Source organism: Pseudorca crassidens, chromosome 18 (assembly GCF_039906515.1).
Source record: "Pseudorca crassidens isolate mPseCra1 chromosome 18, mPseCra1.hap1, whole genome shotgun sequence".
In the NCBI taxonomy this organism is placed as follows: Eukaryota; Metazoa; Chordata; class Mammalia; order Artiodactyla; family Delphinidae; genus Pseudorca; species Pseudorca crassidens.
In genome coordinates, this window is record NC_090313.1 from 71,489,014 (window position 1) to 71,511,816 (window position 22,803).

The following is a 22,803-nucleotide window of genomic DNA, read 5'->3' on the forward strand; positions in this document are numbered from 1 at the left end:
GTGCCAAAAAGGTTGGGGACCACTGATCTAGGAGAGCAACATATTGACTCAATAAACTTGTTAACACATTTGCATGAGTTAAATGTATTTATTATTAACTTTATAATGTAAATAGCTGGGTCATCAGGAAATGGGACATAGACCAGGATTTGATTTAGAGACAGAAAGTTGGGCATAATCAGGAGGACAGGCTCTTGAATGAGGCAGGACCAGGCAGGGTGCGGGGCTGTGGGGACAGCGTGAAGTTCTAGATATGAGGGGGTGGCATAAATAGGTCAGGAGTTTGGGAAACTGACAGCAAACTCCATTCATGTCACCATTTTGTCTGGACTTGTCTGGGCTTGTGTTTGTTTGTAGTTGAAGTCTCCGTCTTCCTGGTACTGTTGAAGATCCTCATCATCAAGAAAGAGTGCTAAGTGCCAAACTGAAGGATAATTTAGAGTGATACACTCAGTGGATACCGAAATTGGTTTGAATAATCTGTTCAACTATTCTTAATCAGTTTCCTGATTACTAATAAAAAACTCAACGAAAGAGGTAACAACTTGAACATTTTATTATCTAATTTTGAAGATATTCACCCTACTTTATTTCATGAAGAAAATAAGGCACAGAAAACTTGAGTAGCTTATTTTTAAAATTGCATCAGAATAGAAGGATAGGCCCTATATCCAAGTATGGGTCCATGATTCCATTTCTAGAATTCTGAAATCCAAAAGCCTCTGAAAACCAAAAGTTGTTTTTATTTTGTTTTGTTTCTTAAATGTTTGGCATGAAAACTAAGTTGGCAGCAAGACTTGACCCAAACAGACAGGTTAATTTTACTCCTTATTTATCCCACTTAGCGTGACTCTTCAGACATTTTACTGCAGAAATATTAATGTGTTAAATTACCAGGGGTGCCCTAGACCCCACTTAGAACTTCCTAAATTCTGAAACATATCTGACCTCAAGGATTTTGGTTAGAGATTGTGGGACTTGCACTATACTACAATAATAATTATTTTTATTATTACTATTATTTTAGTTTAATCGTACTTAACAAACTTCAAATACAAAAATTCGTATTTGAAAAGTATAAATTAAGGGGTGATTTCTCATTATTCAACATGTAGGCATTTATGTAATCTCTCTGTTTTCAGAAAGGGAGTGTTGCCTGCCATATCTTGCCTCTTACTCCTCCTCATCCTGTTTTATCTTCTCCAGAGAATAAACCTCCAGGCTTCTGCAGGGGGTGGGCAGCTGCCTGACTGTGTGGACATTTGTTTCTTAAACAGACTTTCAACTGACCTTCCTGTTTAGAGTCCCACGTCCAGCCCTAAATCTTCCAATTCCTGAAATTTTAGGGGTTATGCAGAGTAAATAGTATTGTTTCTTGGCTTTCTGTAATTCAAGTTTTATTTTTAATTTTTTTTCCAAATTAATTAACACTGGGCATTTAGCGTTCCAGTTTTTGAAATTTTGTTGCTGTGATCTTCTCTCTTTTCTTACAGTTTATACTTGAAAATAATAATGATTACCCACCCCGCCAAAAAACCTTTACATTTTCGTGGGGTTTCAGTGAGGGAGTGGAAGTTAAGTATTTGAGTTCTGTCTGCTAAATCAGGAACTGAGCACTTTATTTAAAATAGCTCAATATTTTTCCTATGTTCATTTTGTACAGTTTCAGTTTATCTTTCTACTAGACTGTCAGTCTCTTACAGACAGAGACCAAGGTCTTCAGTGTTTGGTTGAACTCCCTAAGGTCTTGCTCTCTGTGCAGGCTCCTAGAGCCGTTGTGAAACTGGACTTACCTTTGGCCTGGGATGGGATGATTTCAGGGAAGAGCTGATCAGGATTAGGGTTGAAGCAGAGGAGACTCTGGCATCTGGCAAATGTTTGCTTTCTTAGGAGACTTCGACAGCAACAATTATGGATTTCTAATGAATACATTAGAGTCCACACCACCATGGCTGTAAGTAAGGGTAACATCATAAATATTTAACAATGAGTATGGCAGGGCTGGTGACCAGTTCTGAGACTCCTTTGTACTGTATTGATGCATACCAGCTAACTACCCACCTAGGCTTCTACTTAGGTTCCAGGAAGCCCCCAGCTTTCTCCAGCTCCTGCCTTTATTACCTTGCCCTAATTTCCAGAATGGAGCTTTAGAAAAATGGGTTGGGGCTACTTTCCCCACCTCCCAGGCTTCCTTCTCAAAACTTATACTCCTCAAGTGTCCCTGTGAACAGTGGCAAATACTAGGTGCTGTGGAAACAGAATTATGGTCATCGCCTTTGGGGAGGAGTGTGATGCCAAATAGAGAGAGGGAAGGAATATAGGAGGCAGAGGCAGTGTGAGGTTAGAATGAGCAAAATCAGTCTTATCCAGAGGACATTTCTGCATTAGCAGACTTATCCTAGGCCACCAGAGTCCTGAGCATTTCCCCTGTCAATTCAGGCAAGCAGACATACTCTGCATGACTGCTCTCCCCTTGTCCCCCTTCCCCTAACCTCTTCGAGCTTCCTGCATCCTCCATCGAGCTTCTAGGGGAAGGATAAGGGAAGAGCCAGGAGGGAGCAGTTTTAAGTATAGAGGCACTACCTCTGAATGGCCAAATAGTGTAGACTGTGGTGGAAGGTGAGAGCTGGAGGTGCTGTAGCAATGAGGGGTCCACCATAGAAACAGCTAAGCAGGCACAGAGGGATGCTTTCCTGTCCTTTCCATTCATGTCACTTATGTAACAAGGTGAATAAGTATGTATATAAGGCATTTTTTTGAGTAAAAAATCAGATAAAAGCTTTTGGTAGATGAAGAAAGGACATAGGATTAGAGAAAATTGGGAAGCTACTACCTTTATATTTTAAATGGTTCTACTATGTTACAGGGTCTTTGGTTAGGCTGCTTTGGAAACTTCGTCTTGGTTTCTGACTTCTGCCATCTTGGCATCTGCAGGAGAGGAACCCAGGGCTGACTTACAATTAAGCATTCCAAATCGTGGGGTATTTGGAACTGTAGGTTCGAGGGTTAAATTCCTGGTTTCCAGTGGCTCTTCCTGTGCACCCTCTTATTTTTCCACATCTTGTTAAACAGTAATAATTAGAGAAACATTTGAATGTTTCTTCATTTGCCAGAAATTACTCCTAAGATTATTTCTTTATGTCTATCATGGTAATGGTTTGTAGTGCAGCAACGTGAAATTGTGCTGGTCATCACCTTCTAGAGAAATGGAACAGAACCTTAGAGCTGAAAAGCTGGTTGGGTGAACTGAGGGCATGAAGGAGTGTTGTCACAGGGATCCTCTGACTCGGGGGTAGCCTTCCTCTCTGGAGGCTGCCACCTATATAGGGCCAGTAAGGATCTGAACATAGATACTATCTGGGAGCAGGGTGGTTCTCAGATCTGCCAATAAGGTCACTGACTGTTTACATTAGTCCTTAGCTGACGTTATCACTATCTTTTTTCAGTGTTAATCTTTAGTAAATCCCAAGCTCAGACACATCTACTGAGAAAGCAGTTTGGGTCCATATAGAACTATTGAGCATCTCTGAATGTCAGATGCTGTGTTAGCTCTTGGGGTGACAAGGGCAACACTGTTCTTGCCTTTGAACTTACAGTCTAGTGGGAGGAAACAGATACACAAACAGATAGCTTTAAACAGTGTGGTTCTGAGGAATAAATTGGGGAAAACAGAGCTTGTTGACTAGTTAAATCTGGGAGCTAAGAGAAAGGAGAAGTGTCTGGGGTCACCTTCAGATACTGCCAACCATTTTCTCCTCCTTGAACTCTCCCTCCCTGGGGCTCCACACACTATCTTACAGTTCTGTCTCTCATACTCTCCTTCAATAGATCCACTTCAAAGACTGTCTTTAAATGCTGTCCCCGAGCCCCCTCTTCAGCCGTCTGCTCTTTTCTCTATCTTCTTCTCACAGGGGAAGGATTTCCAAAGCTCTGTCTCCATCTCAGACCTCTCTTCTAACAGCACATTCACATTTTCCAGCATCTACTTCATCGCTTCAGCTGCCACAGGCACTGCAGACTCAGTGTGCCAAAACTTCTAGCCCCCAAAGCTGTGTGTCTTCCTGCTGCCCTCTCCCACACTGCCTGGGACACCCTCTATAGAAGGAAATAGAAATGGACAGAAGTCTCATGCAGCACTGTCCAACAGAAATATGTCAGCCACATATGTACTTTAGACTTACTAGCCAAGTTAAAAAAAAAAGAAACATGAAATTAGTTTTAATAATATATTAACCCAATACACAGCATGTTATCACTTCAACACATAATCAATATAAAAATTATTGAGATATTTTACATTCTTTTTTTTCATACTGAAGCTTTGAAATTCAGTGTACTTTAATCTCAGTTTGGACCAGCTGTTGTTTGGGCCAGTACTTCAAGTGCTTAATAGCCACATGTGGTTATTGGCTCTTATGTTAGAGCGTGCAAGTCTAGAATGAAAAAGGTAGTTTTGCGGCTGGGTAAAAACGGTCTTGTAAGAAGTATTGTAGATACATGGAAGTATGATAGGATACATACATTATAAGCAACACTATTTTTATGATTCATGTATATTCTCCATTCCTTATGGTTTCCCTCTAATATTTAGAGAAGCTTTTGAAATTTCAGTGTTTCTCAGAAGTGCTAAGAATTCTTCCTCCAATGCTGGGAAGGGATTTTCAAGAGAGTAGCTCATCTCCCTCCGCTCCCCCCTCCACAGAACCCCAAGAGGAAGGCGAAATTGTCAGCACAGAGCCCCCCCCACCCCCCACCCCCGCACTTGGATAGTCCCTTCCACTGAAGCTTATTGTGCAATCTCTGGGTTTTGTTTTAGAAGGAAATTGCTTTTCTTCACAATTCCTTTTCAAAATTTTCATACCTTAGCTGCCAGAAACAAAATGTATTTACTTTACAATGGTTATTACAGCCAAAGCCACCATATATCCCGGATTGTTCAAGGATGGTGTTAATTTTTAATATTGTCTCTTTCAGTCCATGCATCTTGAATTTTAGTTCAGAAAATAGGATCTCTCTTTCACACTCCTGAGTGTGAAACAGTGGAGAGTACTGTGGTGATCAACCAACTGGCGCTCACCAGTTCCTGGAACTTAGAACTTAATTCTGGATGCTTTTCTGTTGTTTCAGTAGACTGCTCCTTTCCCTGCTCCTGCTCCTAGGGAGGCCATCCCTTTCCTGTGGTAACAGGTCATGAACCTGGGCAGTAGCCCGTCCTTCTCAGGAGGCCTAGTTTATACTACTGTTCATAAATCAATCTGAGTTTTAAGAGGTGCTTTGTTTTTGAAGAAGAAGAGATTTCTAAAGTTATGTAGAGGCAACAAAGCTTTCTAAGAATATTTTTGGCAGGCTGATACAGAAGTATTTAAAAAAAGGAAAAGATACAGGCCCTGGGAGAGTGGTGTTAGCCGTTGGGACACCAGCCAGATATTGGTGCTCACAAATTGGGGGAGACAATGGTCTTTACTGTTACTGTTCAAAATGCTGTTCACGGTCTCTTATCGTCAACTAAAATTATTTCACTTTCAAGGTCTAGGCCAGTGTTAGGTGGGGTGGAGGAGGGCTTTTGCCTAAGGCCTGCCTTCCACGCCGGCGTCCCGGGGAAGTGTCCAGTGTCCCACCCGGTGGGCCTCTCCCCCCAGGGCGAAGGGCACCCGGAAGCGTGGGGGGGCGGGGAGGCAGTAGGGGAGCGGGGCGGGGGTCGCGTTGCCCAGGTTTTCCCGGCTGTCAGTCTCCCAGCGTCCCCAGCTTTCCAGGTAGGGACGACCCCTCCCACGCAGCGCAGTTCGGGCGGGTGGGAAGGAGGGGCTGGGCTCCGAGCGCCCGCCCCTCCATCTATCACATGGCCGGAGAGCCACAAAAACAACAGCTTTGGCCAAGACCGTGACTTCAGGAAGGGGAAAGCAGTGTTCTCGCAGCCAGCCCCCACCCCATGGAGGAGAGTTTTCTTGAATCCTTTGGGAGGCTGAGCCTCCGGCAGCAGCAGCAGCCGCCTCGGCCGCCCGCCCCGCCGCCCCCGCGTGGGACACCTCCGCGCCGCCACAGCTTTCGGAAACACCTCTACCTCCTGCGAGGCCTCCCGGGCTCGGGGAAAACTACGCTGGCCAGGTAATGACGCGTCCGGGCGCCGCGCGCGGACCCAGCCGAGCCAGCCCCTTGCCCGACCCCGGCCCGAGACTGACGGGGGGAAGCCGGGCCGCCCGGTGCCAGCCGGGCCGCGGGCTCGAGACGCGGGTGGCCCGTCCCGTTGGTTTCCATGCTGCACCCTCGCAGGAGGACGGCTGTCAGCACTGCGCCTGGCGCGAGCCCCAGATGGCACCGGCCCCCGCACGGCCCCTGCGCCAGCCGGGCGGGTAGCCTTCGCCCGGAGCCTCGCAGCGCGGGGTCGGGGGCCCGCGGGCAGTCTTCTTCAGGAAAGCCCGATGGCGACTGCAGAGGAAACCACCGGGCCTCCCGCTGGCACGCAGGCACCCGCCACGGTGCGGCAACAGGCGTTTTAAACCTGAGCGGAGAAGTGGGGGCCCAGGGGCAGGGGCTGGGACCCGGGCGCGCGGCCGCGTAGAAAATCTGGCGGAGGGAGGCAGCCCTGCGTGTGCTTTGGTGGCTGCGAAGGCGCACAGGTGCCCGGGGGAGGGGGTTGCGCGGCCGCTGGAGGCCGTCATTGACACAGCTTCGCAACGGGAGCCCAAATTGGTTTACTCGCTAGGTGCGCCAGCGGCCCCCGTACCGGGTCAGCGTGAATTGCACGGCCTCGTTGCTGGGGCCACGTTGCTAGGCCCGCCGCTCCAGCCTCAGCTCCCTCCACTCTGTCCTGCGCCTGATGTTCCTGCAGCGCTGAACTGTTTCTCTCCTTGCCTTTGCTGGCGCTGCCCCGCGTGCCTGGTTTGCCTGCCCGGGTTGCCTTCTACCGCCCTCTCCCCTACTGATTCCACCAGCCCTTTACGACTCAGGCTTATTAATCCTCGCCCTCCGGGCTCCCCCGCTTCCTGTTTACACCTCTGTGGCTGCGCTTGGTTTTGCACATGGTTTCGTTTATCCTTCTGTAAGTTTCTTGAAGGTAGGGGCCGTATCTTACCCTGCAAAGCACAATGTTTGGCAGTAGTATGTGTTCAATAGAAGTGGTCCCTTGCCCTCAAAGAGCTTTCCATCTCACCAGAGAGGTAAGGCTAGCTGTAGAACCATGGGACTGGCCATAGAACTGTGGAACCAATGAAGAAGAATCAAGGTCGTAGCACACATTGAGAAGCGAATTTGAATGGTACACAAAGACCGTGGGAGGAGGGTCTGGGTTCTTTAGGGTCAGGGAACTGTGACAGCCCTGGTGTTGTGCTGCCAGTTTTAGTTAGGATTCCTGGTTGATTTGTGGAGTAGAAGCCTTTAGCAAAACAATATTGCTACATTTTCACAGATTCAAGAGATGGGCGACTTCCAAAGGGCCATTGGTACCCTTTTCTAAGAAACACGCACATTTCAATAGGCCTTCTCTCTGGCTGGATAGAGAATGGGGGAGCCTGCCTAGAACCCAGCAGAACTTGGTTATTTTATGATACAGTCATGGTGGGTACATCTGTTACCAACAAGGTATCTTCTGAAATCAAATCCCGATCAGTTTTACTTCGGCTTTGCTGGTCTGTGGCCTATCACACACTGTCCGAGAAGGCAGTAAACATCTTTGGCCAGATTTTGTTTATAATTAAAGAAGGGAAGTAATATGGTGAGTGGAAGGTGCACAGAATTGAACAGCAGAAGCCGTGAGTTTGGGACCTCACTTTCCTCATCTCTAAAGCGAGTGGATTGGCCTGGGTAGTCTTTAAGGCCCCTTCTGGCTCTAACATTCTACACTTTTAGGATTTTAATTCCTGGTTGACATTTGGCTAAGCGGAGGACACCGGATGAGAGACCAGCTTATTAAAGAACATCTCTCTAGGGACGACTGGTGTGAGCACTTCCCTGGGAGTCTGAAGATTGTGCCTTTAGATTCTCTTCATCACAAAATAGTTGGTGACTTTGGGCAATCACCTGCCTTTAATTCTTTTTACTTTCCTTTACATGTGAATACTGAGAAGGAATTAGATGATTTACTGAAGATCTTTCTAGCTCTTAATTTCTAGTTGTCAGACTTAAAAATGTTTTGTTAATAATGGCTAGGTAGGGAGCTCTGACCTTTGAGTCAATTTATGGCTTCTTTTTTTTTCTTTCTTTGCCTGTGCCCCACGGCTTGTGGGATCTTAGTTCCCCAACCAGGGATTGAACCCGCACCCCCTGCACTGGAAGTGCGGAGTCTTAACCACTGGACTGCCAGGGAGGTCCAAGCTCTGCCATTGACTCGATATGATCTCAACTCCTCTGCACCTCAGTTTCCTTCCCTTTTAAATAGGGCTATCTGCTCTGTCTACTTCAGAGGACTCTTGTGAGGATTAAATGTGTATGAGAGAACTTGTTAAACTTTAAAGTGCTGTATAAATTTTAAGAGGCATTAGTTACTGCCGAAGATGTTGATCAGCAGAGATAATCTTCAAGGTGTTCTTAGGGAGAAGTCTGGCTCTGAAGTGAAGGAGGCAGCTGGGAGTTGACATTGTGAGTTCTCTTGGTAGGCTGGGCATTGGCAGTTCTGAGAGCACAGGACTTTGGCCCTGCTTTGGGGTGTGTTGTGCATTTACATGGAAATCAGGAAAGTAGGCAAGGATACAGTCCACAGCTCAGCGAGGAGAGAGGTCTGCAGGGAGGATGCAAGGTGTAGTGGGTGTGGCAGGCCACGTCCTTCAAGGAGCTGCCTTCCCCACTTTTTTGTTGGGGGGTCAGGTTGGGGAGAGAAGGAGAATGGCAAATTATTAAAAAATACATGTGTAAGAAAATAGTAAAACTGTAAGCCTATCTTATGTATTTTTGGATTCTGGGAAATTCATATTTTCATTATTCTATGTATTTTCCAAATTTTCCATAATGGACGTGTATTTCTTGGATCAGAAAAATAAAACTTTTTTTTCTATAAAATTTGGAAATCGTTTTTACAAATGCGGGTTCAGCTTTTTTCTGCTTAACTTTTGTTTCTCATTTGATTAAAGAATTAAAAATGTTTTTGAAATTAGAATATGTCTGGTCTTCCAAATTAATGTTATATTTCTATGCTTTTCACCTATATGTTTTCAGTTTGCAGGGACTGGAATGTGGAAACCATCTATTTAAATTCTTTGGACAGGTTAAAAAAAAGCAGTTAGAGTTGTATCTAGTTTAAAATTTTTAAGTACATCAGAGTACTAAAAATTTAGCTTGTCCCTTATATGTGTTTTGTCACCTCTGTTTCATTTAAAAAGCGTTTCAAAAATAGGTTCTTACCATTGACCTGTAAGTCCTGCTTCCAGGAATTCATCCTAAGACAATAACTGGACAAGTGCATGAGGATAGAGGGATGTTCAGCAGAGTTTTTGATGTGATAGAAAAAAATATGAAAAAGAAAAAAATGTGAGCCGACTTAAGTGTACAAAAATAGAGGATTGGCTTATAAGTCATGAGTCATTAGTGAGAACATAGATGTACATTTGACTACAAATAAATACACAAAAATCCCATTTTCTGTTCAAAGAAATGTGTAAAAAGATATTGTTCATAGTGTTAATGCAAGTTAGTGTGCCGGACGCACAGTGAGGCCAAACAAACTGAAACGTTGGAGTTTGGAACAGAGGAAGGTTTATTGGAAGCCCATGCAAAAAGAGGTGGCTCATGCCCTAAAAAGTCCTGAGCTTCCAGAAGGGCTTCGGCAATGCACTTTTAAAAGCCAGGTGGAGGGGGCGGGTCGCAGGGTTTGTGATCAGCTTGTGCACGGTTCTCTGATTGGCTGATGGTGAGGTAGCAGGGTGGTATCACAGGGAGGCCTGGAGCTGTGTGTTTATGGTCATCAAGTAGTTAACGTCTTGCATTTGTTGGAGAGGGGAGTTTTTTACATCTGCAAGACAACTCAGGAAATGTGCGTCAAATACTATTATCTGGATAGTTCAGAGAGGAGCCAAAGCAGAGGATATGGGGGAAGGCCTGTCCCAGGAATGCCTCCATGGGGTCCCGCTAGGTTACAATAGTTGTTGATTTTTAGGCAGTGGGATGGAATATAGACTTTTGCCCCTGAGTTATTTTCTCATTTTTTCTACAACAAATACATATTACTTGTTAACTTTTTAAAGGTGAAAATAACTTTTTAAGTTAGCTGCAAATAGTTTTATTCAGTAACTTGGCTCGGTAGACCTAGGTTGTGTGATGAAGCATTTATTAAATAACCAAGTAAATATGTCATTTTCTATATAAAAAGGCTTTCCTAGGTTTATTCTTGATTGGACATACTAGAAAGCTTTTTTAATCTGTAAGGAGACTGATTTTAATTATTTGGTGCTATTATTTAATATTTTATTAATTAGCATATGAACTAGCATAGGTCACTTAATTGAACACTTCAGGTTCTTCTTCATTAAAATGAAGCTAATATTCCATTAGTAAGTTTATTGTGAGGATTTAAGGTACTGTGGTCAACAAGGATCCTATGCTTATGAATGTGAAAGCACCGATGAATGTGTGGGCCATATAAATACCAACTATTGTTAATTTTTCACTAGTCAACAATAGTAGTATTTACTGAGTACTTATAAGACTGTTAGCACTTGCTTAGTAAGGTATATACAAAATAAGATTAAGAGAAGGAGCCTACACAAGACCAACAAATGGAAGACAATAACCAGTACACTGCTGTGGGTAAGTAAAGTCTCATGGGGAATAGCCTGTTCTTTGCTGGTGGTGTTCAAGGCCAGGGGAGTCACTGAGTATGGTTAGGAAGATAGGATAATTAGGGAAGAGCTAGTCTCCTCCATGTGGAGATGATTCTTGACCTGGCCTTGAAGACCAGGAGGATGTGACTGCACAAAGGAAGAGGATTACTATCATGAATAAGGAGATGGAGATTGGAAAGAGCTGGATGTTCTAGGCTCATGAAGAGCATGGTTTTACTGCAGTGGGTTGTTTATATTAGTGAGTGTGTTGGTTAGGTAAACCCAGGGCCAGATCATGGAGAACGTTAAAATCTGGATAAAGGAGTACAGGGTTGAGAGAAGAAACAGGATTCCTGTCCTAAGACCCTTTCACTCTCAGCACGTGATCCAGAACTATTTCCTTTTCCACAGCTGAACTGATAAACTCACTTGGATCTGCACTTGTTCTGTCCTCCAACTTCAGTGAAAACATCTGTGGACGTCTGTTTACCTCTGTGCTTTCTTCTGTGCGTGTGTGGACATTTTAACTGCTTTTAAGTGTCCAATTAACTGGTATTAATTACATGATGTGCAACCATCTCCACTACCTTTTTTAAAAAAATTTTATCACCACAAACAGAAACTCTGTACCCATTAAGCAATAACTGCTCATCCTCCCGCCCTCGCCTCAGCCCCTGGTAACCTCTGATCTACTTTCTGTCTCCATGTATTTGCCTACTCTAGATACCTCATGTAAGTGGAATCATACAGTATTTGTCCTTTCGTGTCTGACTTATTTCACTTAGCTTAATGTTTTCAGGCTTCATCCATGTTGTAGCATACGTCAGAACCTCATTACTTCGTGGCTGAATAGCATTCCCTTGCATGGATATACCACTAAATTGTCCTTTTGAAATGAAATGAAATGGCAATAGTATAGTCTTTTTTTTTTTCTTAATGACGTTATTTGAAAAATTAAAAGTTGTCAACCTTATGTCAGTCCCCGGAATGTTTTTGAATCTTTACGTATCAATCAAAGCAAAGTCTGGGGACCACACTCTAGGACATATGTCCTTTGCAATGTGCTAGTTTGTTTTGGCACCATCAAAAACAGTTTGTAACATGGATTCGGTAGGTTCAAAGGATGTTCACTGACAGCTGTCTTTTCTCCTCATTTTTATCTCTGGACAACATGGAATTTTCCATCAAAAGAAATACCTTTTCATTATTTCTTGGCATTAGAGCTTTCCAAAGAGGTGAAAGGATGCTTTCCTGATGTGATGCAATGATGGGACAGAGATGGGGACAAAGGTATACTTTACAAACAAACACAATTTTTTTAAAAATATGGGAAACAGTGAGAAGAGGGGATTAGTTAACTAAGTAGTGAGTAATTAGACCCCAAAGTGTACTCACTCCACAGTGCACTAAGCCAGCAGGCCTGGACCATGGTGTTTTTAATTATGAGCATAGGGCTCTCATAAATAAAAGCAAGGTCAAAATAGGAAGTTGGCAGTATTCCAAGTCTGTGTGTATGAAAATAGAGTATCAGGCAGGTGACGTCTCAGAGTTTTAGCCACTTAGGTCTACTTGGAGAAGGTACTTTTTATATTTTTAGTAATTTTCCTAAGATGGGTCCTGAATCTCTTCTCCCCATCGCTGAGAATCCTTGCAGTGCCTCTCTTTGGAGGCTGGGATGAATGAGTACTATATGTGCTTCCTATGTTCACAGAGAGTAAGAACACACTCTGCAGTATGTGTTCACAATCACTTACTAGAAAGGTAACACAGGAGAATCCCCACCACCATAGTCCTGGAGCTGTCGGGGTAGTGGAAGAAGACCCTGCTGAATTGGGCAATATAGTGTCGCAGATGTGGTTATGATTAGAGAAGCAGTAGGAATAGAGGAAGAAATGAAAGGGGAAGAATGTTTTCATAGGAAAATCTCAGGAAATGAACAAGAAGTTCCCACAGTGTTCATCTAGTCCAAGCTCAAGACACTAAACTCTGAGAAGTTATATACTTTTAAAAAAAATTTTTATTGAAGTATAGTTGATTTACAATGTTGTGTAATTTCTGTGCAGCAAAGTGACTCAGTTTTATATATATATATATATATATATATATATACACACACACATATATATATTCTTTTTCAGATTCTTTTCCATTATGGTTTGTCACAGAATATTGAATATGGTTGCCTGTGCTATACAGTATGACCTTTTTGTTTATCCATCCTATATATAATAGTTTGCCTCTGCTAATCCTAAACTCCCATTCCTTCCCTCCCCTACCCCCCTCTCCCTTGGCAACCACAAGTCTGTTCTCTATATCTGTGAGTCTGGTTTTGTTTTGTAGATATGTTGATTTGTATTGAATTTTAGATTCCACGTATAAGTGATATCACTTGGTATTGGTCTTTCTGACTTACTTTGCTTAGTATGATAATCTCTAGTTGTATTCATATTGCTGCAAATGACATTATTTCAAGAAGTTGTATATCTTGATCAAGTTCATAGCAATGAATTCTCCTTATTTCTAATCAGAGCTTTTTCTTCTGCACCAAAGGAAGAGACTAGTGGGACTAAGGTGGTAAAAGTATAATGAGGTTGGTTTCGATCTACTGTTCGTGAAAAAACAGGTAAAGGCCCTATTAAGTGGGCTTAGTTTATTACCTGGATTTCAACTGTCAGGGTAAGGAAGCCACATGTTATTATTTGTCAGTATTGGTGATATGTTTCTTCTAATACAAAAAAAATTACCGAGAATTGATTTTATTTATTTTTGGCTGCGTTTTGAGTCTCCATTGCTGCGCGTGGGCTTTCTCTAGTTGTGGTGAGCTGGGGCTACTCTTCATTGCAGTGCGTGGGTTTCTCATTGCAGTGGCTTCTCTTGTTGCGGAGCACGGGCTCTAGGCACACGGGCTTCAGTAGTTGTGGCACACAGGCTCAGTAGTTGTGGCTGGCAGGCTCTAGAGCACAGGCTCAGTAGTTGTGGTGCATGGACTTAGTTGCTCTGCGGCATGTGGGATCTTCCCAGACCAGGGCTCAAACCCGTGTCCCCTGCGTTGGCAGGCGGATTCTCAACCAGTGCACCACCAGGGAAGCCCCAATTTTCTTTATTAATGTGGTACCATTGAGGGCTATGGGGAGAGATGAGATTTGGATTTCTAAATAAGTATTCATAATTATCCTGACTATGATGTGTTGGGGAGAGATAGCCAACACTGACCTCCCAGGGTTATCTCATGTTTCTTCCTCACTCACTCACATGACAGGATATTTATAACATAACCCAACTTAGTGCCCAGGTTCCTTCTTGGCATTTTGACGAACTCTTCTCTATATAATGGCAACCGTTCTAGGCCCATTCAGACTCTAGAGGAACCCGGTATGAAATTATTATCATTCCAAGTTACCTAAAGATAGCTAGGTTCAATGAGATTAAGGAAATAGTACGATAAGAGGAAAACTAGTCTCACGTCTGATTGTTCCTTCATAATGCTCTCCGTCGCATTGCAGGCATGGCTTGGGGAGAAGGCTATCTGTTTTGATCAAGGTAAGAGCCTGGGAAAGGGTATGGCAGTAATGGAGACAAAAGAAAGCCCACATTTACTGAGTATTGACTGTATGCAGGCACTATATATGCTAGCTTACTGGATCTTTACAATAATCCTAACATGGAGTGTTTTTATGTTACAGATGAGGACGTTAGGATCAGAGAATCATGCATTTGATTCTGAGATTCAGGATTTCATAATGCACAAAGTGGTCTTACCAGCGATGTTCATGGACAAAAACACCTACATCCACTTTTGACGATTAAGGAGTCCTGTTGAAGTATTGTATAACTAGAATATTTCAGTGTTCTTTACCCATACTTTTTAAGGTTATGATGAAGAAAAGGGTCTGAAAGGGACCTTCTCTGCAATCCAGAAAGGCCCTCTGGATGGTAGCACCTCTCCAACCTTCTTTGCCCCTTACTTTGACTTTCTTTTCTTTCTTGAACTTAGCACCACTTGGCATATACATACCTGTTTATTATCTATTTCTTTTATGAGAAGGTAAGCTTCATGAGATGTGATGCAAGCTCCATGAGATCAGGGGCTTTATTCTGTTCAGTCCCTAAAAGAAGGCCTGGCACATAGTAGGTCTAAATATTTGATGGATGTGTTAATTCCAGAAACTTCCTAAGAGTTGGTAGCTCAGAATCAGCATGGGTCTTGAGTAAACAACAAAACCAAAAAGGAGATTATTCACATAAAGAGAAATGTAAAAGAACGCACGAGCTGTTGAGAATAGACAAGAGGGGGAAAAATAAAAAGAAAAAAAAACTTTAATTCCGTTCATAAGAAACCCATTCCTGTGTTTTACATGTGAAAATGTTTCATGTGCCATCTCCTTCACCCAATAGTTATCCTAAAGAGAGATTTAAAAATAAGTATCGGGCTTCCCTGGTGGCGCAGTGGTTGAGAGTCCGCCTGCCGATACAGGGGACACGGGTTCGAGCCCCGGTCCGGGAAGATACCACATGCTGCGGAGTGGCTGGGCCCGTGAGCCATGGCCGCTGAGCCTGCGCATCCGGAGCCTGTGCTCCTCAACGGGAGAGGCCACAACAGTGAGAGGCCTGAGTACCGCAAAAAAAAAAAAAAAAAAAGTATCAAAGATACAGCTGTTTTCCCATTTAAACAGCAGTCAAAAAAGAGCCCAGAGTGACAGTTTTCCTGTCTGGCCACTGTTCTGTTGTCTGTAACTGCTTTATGACATTTTGGGAAAACACAGCTAAAAACAAGTTAGTGCTGAGGTGGGTGTGCTTCTGATTCCTTCTCCTCTTCAGAGCATGGCTGAGTTGAAAACATAAAACATAGCCTGTGGCATTGCTGGATTCTCTGGAAGGGTGCTGTTCGCATTCAAGATACTGAAAGGAATTTCTCCTAGAAACTGCAGTGGAGCCACACTGGCACATGAGGGCTAACTGTTAGTCTGGTTTTGGATCTCAAAAACATGCCCTACTTTGGAGGTGTGAGGAGTGAGGGCAAGAGTGAGCGTAGGACAGCCTGGGAACTCTTCACTGGAGTCCCCTTAGCCACTGTGGCTTGACGGTATCCATGGTGCTGGTGATGGTTGAGCTCCATCTCTCCAAGGGCAGGGCTCAGCCTTGGCATGGTGGTTGGCAGCACCGAGAAGGGCAGGCCACACGGGGCTTCAGGGGAGACTAGCCTGAGATGTTTACAGACATGTCTCCCTCCCCATTCTCCTCAGGTTGTTGGGTCACTGAATCTGTTTCCTGCCTCCCAGCTTAAAGTCCTTGAGAATTCCAGTAACATCTAGAGGGAGTGCTGGAATCTAAGAATTCTCTCTCCCAGTCCTCTTTGGGGGTAAATCGGAAGTTTGGGTAAAATTCTCAACATGTAAAGATGAGTAAATAGAAATTCTCCTCACACAGTTTGGGACCCTATACAAAGTTTACATAATTAAGACAACAGAGCCTAACATTCAAGAACCATTCATACAGTTACCAAATATTTATTATCTCTCATGTACCTGGCATTCTTCTAGATGCTTAGAATAGAACGATGAACAAAAGAAACAAAAATCCCTGCCTTCATGGAACATATTCTATCAGAGAGAAAAATTTTTTTCTGAAGGAAAGAAGGAAATTTTAAATAACATCTGCTCTGCTCTGTTCTTTCAAAAAACAAACAAAAAGGATTTAATAGCTATTCCACTTGGAGTATATACCCTCAGGAGACATTGTACATATGCACAAGGAGATTGGCACAGTGATGTTCACGAAAAGTTGTTCATGATAGAGAAAATTGCAAACAACCTCAATGTCACTAGAGAAAAGGATAAATGTGGTTTGTTTATTTTATAGCACTCAATCACAGTGGTTTAGTGTATAGCTCTGAGGCCAGAAGCCTGGGTTTTAATCCAGCTGTACCACTCTCTGTTCTTTTTTTTTTTCCGCCAGCTTTATTGAGGTGTAATTAACACACTGTGTAAGTTTAAGGTGTACAATATGTTGATTTGATACATTTCTTTATTGAAAAGTGGTTACTACCGGACTTACCTGGTGGCGCAGTGGTTAAGAATCCACCTGCCAATACAGGGGACACAGGTTCGAGCCCTGGTCTGGGAAGATCCCACGTGCCGCAGAGCAACTAAGCCCGTGCACCGCAGCTACTGAGCTTGCACTCTAGAGCCCGCGAGGCACAACTATGGAAGCCCGTGCACCTAGAGCCCGTGCTCCGCAACAAGAGAAGCCACCGCAATGAAGAGTAGACCCCGTTCGCAGCAACTAGAGAAAGCCTGCGCACAGCAACGAAGACCCAACACAGCCAAAAATAAATGAATAAATTAATTTTTTTTTAAAAAGAAAAATGGTTACCACTGTTGTTAGCCAACGCCTCCATTGTGCCACATAATTACCATTCTTTTTTTGTGATGAGAATATTTAAGATCTACTCTTTCAGCCACTTTCAAGTGTATAATAACAGTATTAACTATAACCACCATGCTGTGCATTAGATCCCCAGAATTATTATTTTTTTTTTGCGGTATGCGGGCCTCTCACTGTTGTGGCCTCTCCCGTTGTGGAGCACAGGTTCCGGACGCGCAGGCTCAGCGGCCATGGCTCACGGGCCCAGCCGCTCCGCGGCATGTGGGATCCTCCCAGACCCGGGCATGAACCCGTGTCCCCTGCATCGGCAGGCGGACTCTCAACCACTGCACCACCAGGGAAGCTCCCGATCCCCAGAATTTATTCATCTGATAATTGGAAGTTTGTACTCTTTGAGCAACATTTCCCCATTTCCCACACCTTCAGCCCCTGGTAACCACCACTATACTCTCTATGAGTTCAACTTTTTTAGATTCCACATATAAGTGAGATCATACAGTATTTATCTTTCTCTGATTTATTTCACAACATAATGCCATTAAGGTTCATCCATGTTGTCACAAATGGCAGGATTTCCTTCTTTCTCATGGCAGAATAATATTCCATTGTATATATTTACCACATTTATCCATTTGTCCATTGACAGACACTTAGGTTGTTTTCATATCTTGGCTATTGTGAATAATGGTTCAGTGAACATGGGAGTGCAGATAACTCTTCAAGATCCTGTTTTCATTTTCTTTGGGTATATAACTAAAAGTGGGATTACTGGATTTTATGGTAGTTCTATTTTTAATTTTTTGAGAAACCTCCATTCTGTTTTCCACAGTGGCTGCACTAATTTACATTCCTTCTAACTGTGCACAAGGTTTTCCTTTTCTCCACGTCCTCATCAACACTTTTAATCTCTTGTCTTCCTGATGACAGCCATTCTAACAGGTGTGAGGTGACAGCTCATTGTGGTTTTGATTTGCGTTTCCCTGATGGTTAATGATGTTGAGCACCTTTTTACGTACCTGTTTGCCATTTGTATGTCTTCTTTGGAAAAATGTCTATTCAGATCCTCTGCCCATTTTTAAATTGGATTGTTTGGTTTTTGCTAATGAGTTATATGAGTTATTTATATATTTTGGATATTAATCCCTTATCAGATATATGATTTAGAAATATTTTCTTCCTTTTGGTAGATTGCCTTTTTATTTTGTTGATTGTTTCCTTTGCTGTATAGAAGCTTTTCAGTTTGATGTAGTCTTATTAATTTTTGCTTTTATTGCTTTTGCTTTTTGGTGTAATATCCAAAAAATCATTGCCAAGACCAATGTCAAGGAGATTTTCCCCTATGCTTTCTTCTAGGAGTTTTATGGTTCAGGTCTTATGTTTAAGTCTTTACTCCATTTCAAGTTTTTGTGAGCGGTTTAAGATAGGGGTCCATTTCCATTCTGTCTTAACCACTGCCACATACTAAACTAAAATTTTAGACGGACTGGGTAGTAAAATGTAATAGAACATGGATGAATATTTACATAATCTTGGGTTGGGAAAGACTTGTAAATGTATTACCAAAGACAGAAAGTAGAAAATAAAAGATGGATACATGTGACTAAGAAAACTTCTAATTGAGACTTGTATGTTAGAGTTCATTATAAACAAAATTAAAAAGAAATTGATGTACTTAAGAATTTTACATATTCAAAAAGAAAGCCATAAACCTCCCAATAAGGAGGTTTTATTAGGACATGAAAATGCAGTTCACAAAAGAATATCTCTAAATGACCAGCACGCATAAGAAAAAGTATTTAAACTTGCTGGTAATCAAAGAAGTTGGGGCCAAACTAAATACCTAACCCCACAGAGCATTGGTTAAGTAAATTATGGTACATCCATATGAATAACTATGTCATAATCATTAAAAATAATGGCACAAAGTCATATTTCATGAGGTAGGAAATAATTGCTGTGGAAATAAGTTTGGTGAAAATAAGTTGGTATTCTCTACATTATGTTTCTGTTTTTATATAACAAAATATCAGATGAGAGAAAAAGAAAAAAATTCTGTCCCCTGGAAAAAGGATCAAAATATTAACAATTATTTTTAAGTGGGGGAATATAGGACCCTCTCGTATTTTGCAGTTTTCTCTTTCAAAATATTTTGCCTTGAATATGTATTACTTTGCTAATAAGAAAGGAAAAGTTGTATTTTTAAGGTTGGTGTAGACAAAGACACAGGAACCAGCTTGAAGGGGTACCTGCTGGTCAGATTTGGGGCCATTTGCTCATCATAAAGAATAATGATGGTAAGCATTATCAAAAGGGGACAGGGAAAGAGAGCTCTTCCTTACTAGACAATGCCACCTAGTAAATATAGAAGAAATTATGTGGGATAATCAGTATTTGCAATTCCCAATGTAATAACTGATTTGGCAGTGATCGGCAATGAATGTAAAGATCGTTGAGGGAAAGGTTGTTGGGGAACAGGATGTTACGTGGAGCCTCGTGTTTCACACCCCCTGCCCACCAGCATTACATAGTATTACAAGGGAAGCAGTGCACCTTTACAGTGGAGAGATCTAGCTGACAGCACCTTTTAGCCAAGTGGTCAAACTTAGCACAATGGTAGAAATGGTCATTATGTGCAATCAGAAGTACACAAACATCACCTCTGTACGTTCCTTCTAAAAATGTTTAACCTGGATCTAATTATGAGGAAACAATCATGCAAACCCAGAATGTGGGGCAGTCTCAAGCCAACCGACTAGACTTTTCAAAAAGGGAAACCAAAGAAGGCATGACAGTTCTAGATTAAAAGACACCAAAGAGACATAATAACCAAATGCAGTACTTGAACCTATGAAAGATATTATTGGTACCATGGAGGAAATTTTAAAATTTTAAAATAAAAAAATCTATTAACATTAGCTATTATAAATAGCTATAATGTAAAATTACAATGTAAATTAATACACTTATAATTTATTTATAGTATATATTTATAATATTTGGTATAATTTATAATTATAAAGTAATGTAAATTAATGTTATTTTTAAGATGTGATATAATTATGTAGGAGAATGTTCTTATTTATAGAAGATACTTGACAAAGCATTTAGGAACAAAGTATCATGATGTCTGCAACTTACTTTTAAATGGTACATCAAAAATACATATGCGAGAGATGTAAAATAAATGAGGCAAAATGTTAACAACTGTAAGTGAAGGGTAAGGAGAGTTCATAGTATTATTCCTTCAACTCATTTCTATAGGTTTGAACCTTTTCTACATATAAAAGGTTGGGGGGGGAAGTTCAGGTGGCAATAAAAAGGAGAGGGCAAGTATGGAATAAATGAGACAAGGGACGTGGCAGCCCAGCAGTGTGGATCTTGTTTAGCTCTTGATTCACACAAACCAATTATAGTAATATGTTTATGAGAAAATCAGGGAAATCTGAACGCTGATGCGGTATTTGCTGAAATGAAGTATGAAGCAGATGGAACAAAACTGGCCATATGATGATAATTGTTAAAGCTGGACGATGGGTACGTGGGGAATGATTATATTATTCTGCCTACTTTTGCATGTTGGAAAATTTCCATAATAAAAAGTTAGGGGTACAACTCAAAATTACATACTAATGTTGGACTTTTGTCAGCGAGTGGGGAGTAACTAATAGATATCTAAATATATTCCCATGGTTCTCTATTATTAAATAAAAGAATGATGTAAGTTGTGAAATCAAGATTAGAGCCTTGAGTTTCTCTTCACAGTAGTGCTTTCAAGTGAATTTGGGGGGAGCTGTGGAGGTGAAAATTATGTGGATGTAATTGTCTTTCTATTTTTTTCCCTTTTATTTTCATTCTCTCAATTTCCCTAATGCATGAGGCTCCTGACCACCATAAAGCAAGCTAGAGCTGGGGCATTATCCTCATCACTTCTGAAGCTGATGGAATGGTATTTATTGCTTCCACTTAAGTTTGAGACTCTCAGGATTGTCTATTTAATCAGTTTTTCATTTAGCTAGGAGAGCTTTTATTGTCTTGCATATTCAAGAGGTACCATGACTGCCAGTGCTAATTTAACATTCAGGTGAAGATAAAACAAGTTTTCGAAGGAATGATCATTCAGTAAGATCATGAAGACCGCTTTTTCTTCCTCCCTTGCCCACACATTCCATCCGAGTTGTAAAGGTGAAAAATACTCATATTTTTGCCTTCCTGTTTGTTAGGAGGACCATGTAGGCTACAGTGGAAAACATGAGTAGATACGGCTATGTCTATGAAAAGAAAAACTCAACTCTGAAGATGGCAAAACAAAACCTATAAGTGGCAGACTTAATAGGAAAACAAATGAAACCAGATTTAGAAGGAATATCAAAAAAAAAAAGTCCTGGAACTAATATCCAGAGTTGCTTAACATAGTACACAAAAGATAAGGAAAATAAGTTACACAGTATTATTTAAACTCTGAATGAAGCTTTCATGATTTAGACTAGATAATATTGATGAAAATAATTTAAAAACTGTAAAGCATTTACAAATATAAAATACACACACCTGAAAATGCAGTTAGTGTTGCCCTTAGATTTTCTTCTAAGGTGTCTTTATAATAATTGTTCTCATGGAGGTAAAGTTTGGATCTATGATTTGGGCTTTTCAGTTTGAGTGTCTTTAAAATCAAAAAGACATTTACAAGGAAACTATGCGAATTTGTTTCATCAGATCTTTATACTTTTCTTTCATGTCAGTTTCTGTATCTGTGGTAGATTTAAAATGGCCACATTTTCTTCACCACCTCTCCCATTATGTACACACTCCAATGTACTTTACTATGATGGCATGTAAACAGTCTTAGTTGGAAAATTTGACTTCATTTGTTTTCATTATTAATAAAATAACATACCTCACATTTGTAAAGTGCCTTACCTCTTGGAAAATGTTTTCCCATACCTAATCTCATTTGAGCCTTACCAGAAGCTCTGTTTAATAGGTAGTGATTATTATACAAGTTTTCAGTCAGGAAAACAGAAGCTTAGAGAGAGAGATCACATGACTGAGTAGTCAAGAATTGAACCCAAGTGTTTCAACCCAAGCGCTTCGTTATCTGTGGTTTCAGTGCCTTGCGTTCTTTCCTGATTAAAGAGAATTCTTCTTGATGGGGAAGAACAGTTGAATAGTTCTGTTTTCTCGTTACATTTCCTGCCCTTGTCACCCTCCAACATTTTTTTCCTCCAACTTTTAAATATCTTTTTATTCTGAGCATGGCCATTTTGTTATGTACTCCATTTGCCTGGTGAATTTGTTTGATGTTAGAATTATGCTGGTGAGTGCTGCAGGGAGAAGAGAAATAAACATTCATTGTGTCAGGTGCTGCGCGAGGCGCTTCCTCAAGTTATTAAGTCATCATCCTAACTTAGCGATAGGTGACATTATCCACAGTTTTTACAGATAAAGAAAAGAGGCTCAGAGATTTACCCAGTTACCTATCTAGCATAATAGCCATCTTCTCCCCAGAAAAGTCTGAATAAGGATTTCTAGTGGGAACATCTTCTCTGTGAAGTTTTGTTTTTTTTTTGTTTTTGTTTTTGTTTTTTGCGGTACGCGAGCCTCTCACCGCTGTGGCCTCCCCCGTCGCGGAGCACAGGCTCCGGACGCGCAGGCCCAGCAGCCATGGCCCACG

The 22,803-nt window shown here is 41.6% G+C and overlaps 2 protein-coding genes and 1 non-coding gene across 14 annotated transcripts in view; all 3 read left to right on the plus strand.

Annotated features, from left to right (window-relative positions):
* Positions 1 to 534, plus strand: part of LOC137211211 (NEDD4-binding protein 2-like 2) — a 61,911-nt gene extending 61,377 nt beyond the window's left edge. For all 4 annotated transcript variants that reach the window (XR_010936955.1, XM_067713464.1, XM_067713462.1 and 1 more), the window contains one exon: positions 358 to 534. The gene's annotated coding sequence lies outside the window, so the exon portion shown is untranslated. The remainder of the gene's footprint in view (positions 1 to 357) is intronic.
* A 125-nt stretch (positions 535 to 659) lies between these two features.
* The window catches only part of N4BP2L1 (NEDD4 binding protein 2 like 1), a 40,226-nt gene continuing 18,082 nt past the window's right edge, over positions 660 to 22,803 (plus strand). For 7 of the 9 annotated variants that reach the window (XR_010936956.1, XM_067713468.1, XM_067713472.1 and 4 more), the window contains exon 1: positions 660 to 6,105. Coding sequence is in view for 8 of the 9 variants with exons in the window: in XM_067713468.1 (XP_067569569.1) it covers positions 5,930 to 6,105 (176 nt within the window). In the remaining variant the exon portion in view is untranslated. Of the gene's footprint in view, positions 6,106 to 7,924; positions 16,762 to 22,803 lie in introns of those variants that run through there. The other 2 variants (XM_067713474.1, XM_067713467.1) reach the window with 2 other exon arrangements.
* On the plus strand, positions 15,382 to 15,513 carry LOC137211524 (small nucleolar RNA SNORA16B/SNORA16A family). Its single transcript, XR_010937125.1, has one exon. It is a non-coding gene; the product is annotated as a small nucleolar RNA SNORA16B/SNORA16A family (small nucleolar RNA).